General features: G+C 35.8%; 1 protein-coding gene across 1 annotated transcript in view; it reads left to right on the top strand.

The window, feature by feature from the left end:
• Nucleotides 1–1,626: 1,626 nt before the first annotated feature.
• The window catches only part of LOC115929500 (protein FAM135A-like), a 33,570-nt gene continuing 21,346 nt past the window's right edge, over nt 1,627–13,850 (top strand). The window contains exons 1-4 of the mRNA XM_030998549.1: nt 1,627–1,779; nt 2,650–2,808; nt 5,199–5,278; nt 10,473–10,615. Coding sequence (XP_030854409.1) covers nt 2,732–2,808; nt 5,199–5,278; nt 10,473–10,615 — 300 coding nt within the window. The 5' untranslated portion in view covers nt 1,627–1,779; nt 2,650–2,731. The remainder of the gene's footprint in view (nt 1,780–2,649; nt 2,809–5,198; nt 5,279–10,472; nt 10,616–13,850) is intronic.

Below are 13,850 nucleotides of genomic sequence, written 5' to 3'. Positions count from 1 at the left end.
GTGATATATATTGGGTTAAAAACAACATCCTAATGGTATGTTATAGGTATGCACCAGATTGCACATTTTCAAGTCGAAAAAATGAAAAAGTTCCCTTCCGTGGGAGGGGTATCCCCCTACCCCCGCTTGCACCACCTATCTCCAGTATGTATACATCAATACAGGCCGAACTTTGGTGCGTGAAAAGTACCCTTTACCGGAGATCTAGGGGACACAGGTCCCTCAAACCCGGAGGGGGGGGGGGGGGGGGAGGAGGGGGGGGGGTCTGGGGTCCCAGATCACCCTGGGGCGGGGGCGGGGTACGTGGCCTACCTCTCCCCTTTGAAGACTTATTATTTTAACTAAAAATGGTAGGGAGGGTGTATTACAGGGGCGGCGGGGCGTTTATCAAAGTGGGGGGGGGGGGCCCGGACACCAACAGAAAAGGCATTTTCTGGAAGAAAGAGGCAGCTAGAAAGGGAAACTAAGCGAAAATATACAATTTTTAGACATTGGTATATACACTGTCGGTCATTAAAGTGGAATAATTTTTTTACCCCACTCTATGGAATGATTTTGACAATGATTTATTCTCAATAGATCTAGATAATAGTATACATTTTCAGATTTTATTGAATAACACTTTGCAAGTGTTTGTTTTACGTGACTGTTAAAGCATGTGTGTGCTACTATATCGTCTGGGGGACCTACAACTGACAGTAATGAGGATGAACGGCCCGCCCTCCCCATCAGGCAATTAAAACTGGTAAAAAATTATGATGGTAACGTTCATTTTACCTTTTTTAAACAAAAAACAAAAGCGCCCCCCTGAAGAAAATAAAAGTAAAAAAGTTTTGTTTTCGCCCCCCAAAACAAATTAGTGTTTCTTAACCTGTAATTAAAAATGGGCATTTGTGAAAGGGAAAAGGGCACCTATCTGATTTTAATAGAGGAATTTATCACAAGTGTGAAAGGGAGATGTATGAGAAGGGGTAGGGGCTTTTATTGGAAAGGAAAAGGGACATATTTATCTGAAGGAAAAATGGCACTTATTAGATAGAAAAAAAGGGAGGGGCATGACTCAAAATAACAGGGGGCAAGTAAAAGGGGGCACTTTTCCTATTTGTGTAAAGGGGCACTTTTGGGGTATTTGAAAAAAGAATGGGGGCACTGTGCCCTTTGCTGCCCCCGGATGCACCACCTCCGCTTATAATGTATGTATTGTAGCGAAGTAGGCCTTAAAACTTGCTTCAGTGGCCACCTCTCTATAAAGGCCACCTATATCGCCTATGCGTTTCGTCTCCCTCAGGAGAGCAATATGTTTGAAGAACCTGTTTACAAGGGCCACCATTATATAGCGGCCACTTTCTCAGTTATCCTTTATTGACAGGTTTGGCTGTGTTACATTCTATAAGCATAAATGTGTATAGGATGCTATAAATATTTGCCGAGTCACAAAGTCCCGCATCATGATATTGTATCCCACTTCACTCCGCTCTCCCCTAGGCCTACACATAATTTATTTGTCTCTAAACAAACAAAAAATCATATCAAATAAAAAATCAATCATTTTCATCACTTGGCAATTCAGATATGAGGGACCGTAGATGGCAGCAAAGCATTTACATATTAATTTGCTGTTTTGCTTTCGTTCTCCGTCTCGGGCTCCCTGTTAAATTTTGATGTTTTGACAGTATTTTCTAGAGATGTTGATCTGTGAGGAGAATTAGCAGTCGTCTCATTATTAAATGTATCCAATCACTTGTATGGGAAGTCGTTATTTTGTGTGAAATATTATCAGTGAGTATAAAGCAGATTTACTTAACTAGACTAGTAGAAATTAGGTTTGAATGCCGAGCAGTTTACTGCTCTGCAAGAGAAGATTCTGCTCAGCGCTGCTCAAGCGCTCAGATCAGACACCGAACCTTCCGGGAGCGGGCCCCGTAGGTATACCTAGTCTATACGGTATAGCTATGGAGCCCTGCCCCTAGACCGAAAATGTCTGTCTCTTTCGTTCGTTAGCCTCTTAATCTTATTTTGGTAGGGTCGGCTCCTCTCTTTAGAGACAGAAGCCGACGATAGGGTCTGCTCTGTAAACTATAGTGGCACAATCGTGCCACCAAACCTGCAAACTTGGACTAAAAATGTCATTTTATTTTTCAGTAGGCCTAGCCCTAGGGGCGCTGGTCCAAGAATAAGGATCGTCATAAACGATGATCGTCTTCGTAAACGCAGAGAGACAGATCCACAAAATAAGGATCGTTCACATTTTCGCAGACGTTTCATATTTTCGATCTGCACCGTGCACGTTAGCGATGCCCTTGTTTATGCGGACGATCCTCATTCTCGAACCAGCCCCCCCGCCCCAACTGCTTTTAGGATTAGCGGATTCATAATCATATCACGAAGGACTTTGCGCATTGAGCGCTGTACAGTGAGTTTACTCGCTCTCATTTGCTGATCCACTCGAGTGGCTTTGAATTTAAGTGAGAGAGGGCGAGAGATGTATTTGTTTTTTAAAGAAAGTGCATTGCAAAAAATGATCCATTGTAAAATTTAATGTAGACCCTGTGTACATGGATACCTACAGGTATGTCATTTTAGTTTGAAGATTTACATTATTAAAAAATAATTATACATGTATGCATTATGTTCATTTTTAATGACTAGGAATGATGTCTCGCTTGGAAATACACATTGTGTAAATACGGCCTTGGCTTGAGCTGGATGTTTGTACGAGTCCATAGCCATCATGTTGGACTTACAAGCTACCATAGAGTTTGCGGTGGAGTTGGAGCGCTTCCATAACATCGATCTTTTTCAAAGAGGGTAAGTTCATGATTCATCCATGATGGATTCTATTTTTAGTTCAAACCAAATCTGTATTGTATTGATCAGTTCTTTCCTGTGGGGGAGAGATAAAATGTACTGCTGAACCCGTCTATAGAGTGGTGAAGTGTAACATCATCAAAATATTTGTTGTTGAATTTCTCAATTTGAACTTGATTTTCCAAAATACATGTAGCATAAAAAATAATGTCCAAATGTCGAAAACCAATTGAATTTGCTAAGTATTGGCTGAAATTTGACCATCTGAATAAATAGATTTCCTATATGAACTCAGTGTTATTTTGCTCTTGTTCAAAACATTGCACATGACTAAGGCATTATCAACTCTTTCTAAATCAAGGCAATGACTCATACTAGTGCTTGAAAGGCAAGCAGATTTCATTCACATGATACTATACACAAATGAATTCATGAAATTACTGTCAATTTCAAAGTTTTGTTGTGGGGTGGGAGTACATGCAGGAAGGGTTGGACTGTGTCTATACATGCCTACTACAATCCACATACAATAAATTCAATTAATAATGTGAAACTTCATGTTGATATTATGTCAACACCGATTCCTAATTTACACAGGATACATGTACTGTCAGACGTTCATGTACAGTACATACTTGTACATGTATGTATAGTGGAGGAGGATGCAGCAGTTATTATCTAATTCATTTAAACAATATTTTTCTTTAAAAATGTAGTGAGTGCTTTCTTTTAAAGGTACTATGTCCCATTTGCAGGCCAAAAAAATGAAAAAATGAAATTCCAACTGCATTTGAAAGATAATACTAATTCAGAACTTCCCTAAAAAAAGGTGGGGCTTGAAAATGTCTTCAAGTGGGAAAATAACCACTATTAGTTGTCAAATCGACTTTAGGGCTATAGAGCCCAAAAGTAATAGTCTTGATTTTCAGACAATTGTACCGAATGGTCATACGTTTTATGCTGCGCAAAGATTCAGTCAGCTTAATCTTGGCCATCACAAGAAGTGGGTTATTGATGTAGACAAATGCTCATGTACTCTTTACAACTCTTTTCATGTTTGTTATTACCAAAGAAGAAAAAAAAGCCAGTCAGTCACTCAATAGTGTCTGACAGTGAAGTCTAGCAAGTAAACGGGTTTCCTTGCATAATTTGAATATGAGGACACTGCTAACGTTTAAATTTCACAGATAGGACATACATGACATATTCATAATTCCTGCAAAGTTCTACAGCATTTGAGGTTGGCTGCAAAAGGGACATTGTACCTTTAAAACAGCTTGATATACATGTACACACTGTACCTATTAAATCAAATTTTTCTTTGCGCTTCAACATGGAACAATATGCATACCTGTACACGATTTGATTGCCCATCATCAGATTAAACTTTTTTCCTACAGCTGTAACTAAATAAAATTCCTGTCTAAAGACATCCTAGACGCCCCAAACATAGACATTTTTAAGAAAAGGCTCTGCGATTTTTTCACAAACACCAATCGGAAATAACTCCACCAGGTCAACCCCCAGGTCAGCCCTCTGACGTGATGCGGGATCCCGCTTTGTCGGAGTAAAATCCAGAACCAACCAGAGAACCAGAGAAGAAATGTTATTCTTAATTGCTCTCATGAGGAGAAAAATCTGTTATCACAAGCTTCCCTATCACATGTTTACTATATTAACTATTTGGAAACTGTACCCAGTTAGAGTTTGTGGAATTGCACATGTAATGTGTGTGATTTCAAGTTGGGTGTTTATGGCTGGTGTTAGTGATTAATAAACACTAACACTAGCCCTAATCACCGAAATGGAAATCAGCTGGTGTTAAGGCTCTCATATCGTCAACTTCCGGTAGCTAGTGTTATCAATTTTGCAAAATTGTCATCTGCTGAACCGACCTTTGTGGCTGGTGTTAATATTTTATGTGCAAATGTCCTATTTACTAACACTAGCCCCTAGGGATAATGTTGATTTCCAGTTTGGTGTTAGTGTTGTACCTGCACAACAGTCAACGCACGAACGACGCTAATTCTGGTGATCAAATACAAAGATGTGAAATAGGTCCTTTACTATGTGATCCATATACATGTATATTCTTTTGTGTAACAATTTTAGTCATTTTACAGGTCCTATTCTAAGGTTTCCAGTTTTTTACAACCATTTTGTTTGTGTGTTTACAAGTTTGTTTAGTTATTCAGAGCTACATGTATTAATAATAATAATAATAATATGGATATTTATATAGCGCCGGTATCCGCCAGGCTCTGACGCTCATGGCGCTGTACATACATGTATTACTATCACAAAAAATATAACTTGAATAGCTCTGAGGTTTCTTTTTTCTTCTGGCAGAGTACATGGTCTTACAGTATTCATTTGTTATTTGTTCACAGATTCTACAATCTTCATACTTTTATCAAGGTTCCTCCAAAGACTCCTCTGAAATATGAAGTATTCCTGCCTAAGATACCAGGTAAGAAGATGTAGTAATAATAATAATAATAATACTCAGTTATTTTATAGAGCATAACACATTACAGGATAGCATGTCCCTATGCGCTTTTTAAAAGTGGAAAGGAGAGAATTACAAGAAAAAATCATTTAAATTATAAAAAAAAAAATAAAAAAAAATCAATCCTGAAGCAAAAAAGTACATGTAGTGTTGAAGGCTGATTTCGTGGGTATACAATTTTAACATAAATACCTTTTTAGAGAAATCTTAAACTTGTTTTAAATATTGTGATTTCTCATGGAATCTGGATTTGTATGGCTGTATATTGTATTGGAGTTCTTAATAAAAAGGGGGAAAACCCATGTGGCTGTTCTGCAGTAGTTGCCCCCTACAGTACTATCTGCCTACTGTACACAGCCTATCCCTTGAAGATACATACAGTACTTGAAGAATTAAGTGCTCTACACTGTATCATGGTCATTTTTTAGCGTTTTGTTTTTCTTCAGCTTACTTCTGAATGGGCCAAGACTATTGCTATCTAGATGATTGGGATAAGACTTGTATGTGTTGACAGTAATCTTGGCAGTTCAAACAGAAATGACATTGTCTTTTCTCATTTAGTGGGTTATTAACTTTTCTGGATAACTTGGGAAGGATGTACATGACTTCCTGCCATTTATATCTGTACAAGGTCCAGACTTGTACATTATTTTGGGGCATTCCACACAAGGATGTGACTTGCTTTAATACCAAAATTTACTTTTCTTATGCTCCTGTGTTTTTGGAGAGGTGACATTGTATGACCACTTTTGGGATCTGGTTTTTGGTCTTCTTTTGAGAAACCAATTCATTTTTAACCATGAAATCATTCATTACAGATATTTCACACCAAAGTGATGTTGACAAAATCAAGACAGAAAAAAGAAATGATACTGAAGATTTGCACTTTTAGGATAATTATAACTACATACATGTAAGTTGAATGAAGCACTTTTGAGTTATTCAAGTTGAAAGGTTTAATTTCTTGTAAATGTTGATGAGGATGTGATAAAACCATTTTGTTTGGTTGTTGTTGTTGTTGTTGTTGTTGTTGTTGTTGTTTTTTTTTTTTTGGGGGGGGGGGTGACAAACCCTTCTATTTGTAGAATTATCATTCTGGCCATGACAATGAATATTTAAAAAAGTGAAAATCTGAATAAAAATCTAAAATTAAATTTGTTCTAAACAATTGAACATTATTTTAGTGCCAAAAATACAGTCTGATACAAAATGAAAACTTGTTTGTTACACACTATACCTACATGTACAATGTAAATGGAAACTGTTTGAGTGATTTTGTAATTTTAACTCTTGAAGACCCTTATACTGGTTGGCCTTTGTATATTCCTCCTACATGTACATGTAGTTTGCGGACAGAACCTTTTTAATGTTTTTTTTCATTAAAAAAATGTCTTCATCAAATTTTTCATCATCGCAAGCAAGAGAACAAGCCTTATTCTTTACATTAATTAATTCACTTTGGATGGCGAGGCTGCTGGGACACATTTTTCTTGATTCTATATTCGTGATATGCTGCATAACTTTCTACATGAACATGTATACTGGAAGCGCACATCTCCCATATTACATTATGTCCAATGTATCTAATTTGATGTACCCTTGGGGCTTGTTAAGACCGTCATGAATGTTACAAATCAGTTTCCATGGGATAGAAGTGCTTGAAGGGAAAAGTGCATCAGTAGCCCCATTGTCACTGCAAAAAAGAAAAGACACAACCTGATTTAAAGGCATCGTTTAACAATGTTAAATCTGAGATGCACGGCCCTACGTACTATCCGTGTCTATGAGTTGATGTAATATTGAAGCCCTAAAAAAATTGTGCTTCAAAATGATCATGAAGTGCCTAAGAAAAGTAAAAATCTTTGAGTGATCAGTTTTACCATACTCATTTCCCCAATAGACTGTAGTGTTATGTTAACCGTTAGGAAACACATATTTTGATTTTGATTCATAATTATCTTGATAATCAGGCAGGTGATCGGCTTGTAAGAGTCATGGGATTCCTGACTGGCCTTAATGTTTATAATTATGATTGAAGCCTGAGCTAAATCCAGAATTTTGGTGTATGTTTGCCATCAAATCATTCTGGTGGTTCGGGGAGTACATGTTGTACATATAGGCCCAAATTCACAAAGCAAGGTTTGAGCTCAAACCTCCTTTTGTTTCGCCAAACCTCCTTTTGTTCTTTTCAAACCAGGTTTGTAAAAAACACGTAAAACGCGTCATATGACGTACAAAAACCAAGGTTTGTCGACAAACCTCCTTTGTGAATTCGGGCCATTGTGCATGTACGGCATATCAGTGCACCTGCAACAATGCACAGAAAGAAGTGAGGATTGTAAAGTGGTCAAAAACTTGAATAATTCACCAGCGTTTTTAGAGTAGTTTTTGCCAAGAGTTTCAAAAGGCCACACTCCAGAAGTTGTATTTTCAATTGACTTTTTCATCATGTTTAAGGGCAGTTGCCTAGCAACTTCCAGCCAAACTCTGGAATGTTAGAAATAGACAACCCCAGAGTTTTGGGTTGCAGTGTAAATGCTCAGGCTGGTAAGGTTAGACAGACATGATGCAGGTCTATATTAAGGATGTGACTGTGATGGAAATAGACTGTACAGAAGTCCTGAGATGAAAGTGTTTATCAATTCTAGATTGGCAGGACGGTGCGAGACACAATTTATTTTTGATTTATGTAAATGATATAATAAAATCTTCAAATACTCTAACTTACATTCTTTTTGCCGACGATACAAATATACTTTACTCACACAAAAATATTGATACACTTGTTGATACTGTAAATCATGATTTGTGTAATATTTCAATATGGTTTAAATGTAATAAATTATCCTTAAATATAAGTAAAACTAATTTTATCCGTTTTAGAACTATTAACTCCCAGGACCAACCACAATGTAATTTGTTTATAGATGGTTTGTCCCTGGTTGAAAAACAATCGACGAAATTTTTAGGAGTTATTATTGACTCAAATTTGTCTTGGAACGAACACATTCATAATATAAATATTTTGATATCCCGGAATATTGGTATTTTATATAAAATTAAAGGTTTGATAAATGATAGATCTTTGTTTATTCTTTATAATACTTTAATTTTACCGTATATAACATATTGTAATATTATATGGGCAAACTGTAGTAAAACTAAAATAAACTCAATATTTCTTTTGCAAAAGAGAGCAATTCGTATTTGTACACACTCTAACTATCTTGCAAATTCGAACCCGTTATTTAGTCAATTAAAAACATTAAAGGTTTATGATACATACGCTCCAATCTGCCATTTTTATGTATAAGTACACTTCCAAAACTCTTCCAGCATCTTTTTTAAACTTTTATTTATTAAATGTAAACGTACACTCATATTTAACTCGACATGCTCATGATTACCATCTTAATAATCCCAAACTTAGTTTAGCCCTACGATCAATTAGACACCATGGACCAGATATTTGGAATAACTTACCAAACCATATTAAAACTAGGACCTCCCTGTATTCTTTTAAAGCTTATTTGAAAGCATATTTGTTAACTCAGTATAGTTTATTAGATCTTACATAGAAATTTAAAAATTATCTAATTTGCTATGTCTTGAATTGTTCTGTCTTTGTTTGTCAACAGGAATGGACCCTGCATGCATTTAATATTATCACCCGTAACTGAAACCAACACACAATTCGTCGCTGTTTTCGCGAAGTGGCGGTAGTGAAAAAAAAATTGCATTCACTCTGCATTACGATTTTCCTCACTGCCGTCGCTTCGTGAAAACAGGGACGAATTAATGTCACGGTATTAGTCTCTTTTTATTCCACCAAGATAAATTTTTGCACCTTGCACAAATGCACTTCTCAACACGAAATATTTCACTAAATTTGTTTTGTTATTTTCGCTCAAAATTAATTCAGCCATGCTCACTTTTAATCACTTCAATTATATCTTATTTAACATTGAATACAATGCAGTTGCATGGGTTGTTCTTTTATTTTGTTAACTCGGCAGAGGCCACGGTCATGTTCAAGCACTTACGCTTACGACAAGTGGTCTCCTGCTTTTTCCTTTTGTATGAAACTCTCATTTTAACTAGAAACAAATTTTGTCAAACTTACATGTTATTCATCATATTTATTTGTATGTTTCTTTGTATTGATATGAAAAAGTGGAAATAAAACAAAACAAACAAACAAACAAACAATAATATGAGAAAGATGAGGACTGCATGTTGATTGTCAATTCTTCACTCTTATTCCTGCTATTCTAAACTCTTGTTCATGTACAGTACACATGTTTAAATGTACTGTGTAAATACATGTACTTGACCCAGATAATAAATGCATATTTTTGTTATGATCACGATAAAAGATGATCGGTAGGAATTACTTCGGTGACAATTAATTTTACAGGTGTATGTGTACATGTACATGTACGTTTTATGTACATGTACATGTACTTGTAATATGTTTTTTATTCAAGGTGTTCTGAAACTTGGTTTACTCAAGGCTCATTCAAATTTGATTTGGTAAACTAACATGGCAAAAAGTATGAGCTTTTACACGTTTCAAGTGAATAACATTTTTTTTTTTTTTTTTTTGGGGGGGGGGGTTGAAATGAGATGAAGGTATACCTACAGGTAGCAAAGGCCCCTATTAAAGCATACTCATGTACATGAATCTGTCTTTTACAATGTTCACCCTTGTTTTGCTTATTTTGCTGAACTGATTTTAGATGGCTTTACTGCATCATGTAAATAATGCTTAAGAGTTACAGTCTGTACATGTATATTCAAACCTGCATTAGTGAACACCTGTAAAGAAAGACCACCTGTCTATAAAGACCACATCCCCCCTTGATTATGGTTTCTCATTGAAACATATACTAAAGGAACCTGTTCATAAAGACCACCTACATGTACATATAAAGACCACTTTACATGTTTCTCTTGAGTGTTTGTTTCACTGTAGTTATTTTCTGTGCTGTTCATGTTACAGTGGTTTTACATGTCAATACATTTCTTGTTATATTTTCGGCTCTCATTGCATAAAGGGATGATTAAAAACATAGGGTCTAGAAGTCACTACAAACATGGAGTAATATTCATATATATTAATGCCATGAAATATTCTTTTTATGACCTTTTGTAGCTTTTGAGCTGGTTGCCCCACCCTGCATCACTCAAGACAACTTGGCGATTTCTAAGACGTTTCAGATTCTGTATAAGAAGGAGGAGGTCCAGCTCGATGATTGTATTCTCTTCAAAGTGTATCTCTTAGTGGACAGCACAAAGGTATGTACAGTGTAGTGTAATATTATTATTATTATTAGAAAAATTTAGTGATTTCATTCCATTGTTCTCCTTCTTTGCTCACTGTTTTGTGAGTAATTTATTTATGTTATAAAAACGAAATGAAGATCTATTTGTATGGAATTGTTTACATTGAATTTTATGGAATGATTTATTTTGAATGAAATCTCTAATAAAAAGAATATTGGGAAAAAAAAGTAGTGGCAAGGATGAGAGAGATGTATTCACACTGATGATTAGCAGTGATAAATGATGGTGATGCTGGTGAGCAATGATCGTGATGTTGATAGTGACTATGGTCATGGTGTTGGTGATGATGATGATGATGATGATGACTAAAGTACATTTATGCTAATAAACAATAATCATGATCTTACATGTACATGTAGTATCGACCATATAGTGGTGGTGATGATAATGTTGATGATGACGATGATGATGATGATGTTGATGATGATGATGAATTTGATGATGATGATGATGATGATGATGATGCATTTGATAATGATGATGATGATGATGATGATGATGTTGATGATGATGATGAATTTGATGAATTTGAGGATGATGGTGATGATGATGATGATGATGATGATGATGATGATGATGAATATCATCTGTTTGGACTTTGGAGCCAGGAGGGCATTACGGTAACTTTGTGTAAAATTATATGAGTTAATGCCCTTCTGGCTCCAAACAGATAATGTGATGATGATGATGATATTCACAATGATGACTGTGCTCATTCTGTTGATAATAAGGACGGCGTGGTGGTGGTGGTAAACAGTGATGAGAGTGACAATGATGGTGGTCATAATTACAATAGTGATAATGATGATGATGTTCACTTGTAAAGAATCTAAAATCATCAAATGATCAGTGCCATTATGAATAACAATTGTCAGCGTACATGTACATGTACATGTACATGTATGATAATGACAGGGCTTAAATATATATATGCTATCATTTTAAACTTTTATCTTTTAACCAAATACACTCTTGAATATTTTAGAAATACATATGTAAGGCCACTGATGTACACTTCAATTACTTTAATTATGCCCTTCCTTTCATACAAAATGTCAATAAGCTATTATTAATCCATAGCTTTATATTCCTCAACAATTTTCATAAAATCCTCATTACAGCTGAACTCATCACAGATCAATCGTAAAAGTGTGTCCTTAAACAACATGTACTATTACATGTACAATGTACATGTGCAAAGGAAGTATTACTAGTGTAGTCCATGGTGAAAACCTTGATTACAAGATGAAAACCAGATTTACAAGATGTCTCTCCCGGAGGTGTCTGTGTGCCTTAAGAAAATTGTGTTGAATAATGGAAGAAGATGCTATTATCTATCACAAACAGCCTACAGCAAGCTAGTCTGACCTCCAGACCAGCCAATCCTTTCTCTCTATACTCACACATGCTGTCTGGTGACTGGCTGTCTTCAACATGTAGTGTTGGGAAAAAATGTTAATTCACAGGAACTCATGTTAGAATTTGCAGCTTTAAAAGTGACATTTCCTCACTGACTATTTAATAATTTATATATTTCTTATTCTATTGCATTTATGCAGAGGAAAATCTCCATCATTCAGAGCTCTTAGGGAGCTTTCCAGGGCCCCCATTTCACAAAATTTGTCATCAGTGACAAATTACATTTTTGTTATAAGCTACTGAAATCCTTGCTTCTGATTGGTTATCAGCAGATTTATCACTGATTTTGTCATTTGTCATTTAGAAAAGGGTTTTGTGAAATGGGTCTCTCCATTTCCATGTATTTACTTTTACTGAGACAATGTATAATCAACCATTTAAGGAGTAGATTAATAAAATATTACCTAAAATGGAGGAAATAATGTAATGAGTAAAAGGGGGAAATGATTTTGAAGTTGAGACTAAAGTACATTACATTTTCTCTGTTTCAATGTATTTCTCTTCTCTGAGAATCTGAGATAATAATTTATGTGCAATTTTTGATAGATAAATTGATAGAAGGATTCAAATAAATAAAATAAATGCAATGAGGACATGTATAGAGGGAAATGCTTTTTGGATTTGAGACTACAGCGCATCACACTTTCTCCATGGCTATTGAATCTATAATATAAAGGATATGACTCATCCCCTATATGTACTTTCTTATTCATTATTGCCTGCATGCATGCTAAGAGTCGGAGTGATAGCTCTGTTTGCAAGATGTGGAACCTTGCTTTATGCCTCGATCAGTCACAACTTTGCGTATTTGGCTCGTTTATCGCTGCATATTTATGGCAAGCCGTTTTAACATTTATTCCTATTTCTTGATATCAAGAAATGATTATCTGTTGTAAAGCAATGATAATTCTTGATATCAAGAATTCATTTTTTGATAACAAGAATTCAATTCTTGATATCAAAAAATAGGAATAAATGTTAAAACGGCTCGCCATAAATCTGCAGCAATACGCAAGCCAAGTATGCAAAGGTGTGACTGAGGCATTACATGCGAAGGGTCGAAAATGAAAACTGGTTTACAGTACAAGGTTGGGGCTTCAGATCCCATGGCCAAGGAGAAAAAGAGCAAAGAGAGGAGGAGAAGGGAGAAGGGGGGGGGTGCATTCTGTGTGAATATGACACATATAATTGCTGACAGCAAAATCGCTGTACAGTGTATGTGTATAAATACGATACATGTAGGTGTACTGTACATGAAATACACAAACGTCTAACAGAATGTAAATTCTTTCAGAATACATATGAACCTGTAGTAGATGTACATGTATACATGTAGTTTACATAATTATGTACATGTACATTGTACATGTAGTCTCCCTAAAACACAATTTACATACCGGTAATTACGTGTCATAATATGTGTGTCAATGTTGTTTTACCGGTATTGTAAGAAGTAGTAACTTGTAAAGATCCACCTTTGCCTGCATACATGGTACTCTACTATACAGGTTTACTACATGTATGCTTGGGTCCTGGGATGAACATTTCTTGAATTTGCAAGTGTAATTGATTAGAGATGGGTATTCCACCTAATGATATTGATTTCATATTTTCATAAGCGTGAATACCCCTAAAGCTATCGACCATGCATGAACTTGAAGCGCCATCAGCTGGTGGCTTTACAGTTGGGATCCATGTGTGTAGTTTAAGTTTCAAGTTTGGAGTATGCTTGGTAGGCGATTGTCTTGATAAAAACAATGTATGATGC

Source organism: Strongylocentrotus purpuratus, unplaced genomic scaffold (assembly GCF_000002235.5).
Source record: "Strongylocentrotus purpuratus isolate Spur 01 unplaced genomic scaffold, Spur_5.0 spur5_contig_860, whole genome shotgun sequence".
Lineage (NCBI taxonomy): Eukaryota > Metazoa > Echinodermata > Echinoidea > Camarodonta > Strongylocentrotidae > Strongylocentrotus > Strongylocentrotus purpuratus.
Note: the sequence above shows the minus strand (reverse complement) of the source record. Positions and strands in the feature narration are given on the sequence as shown.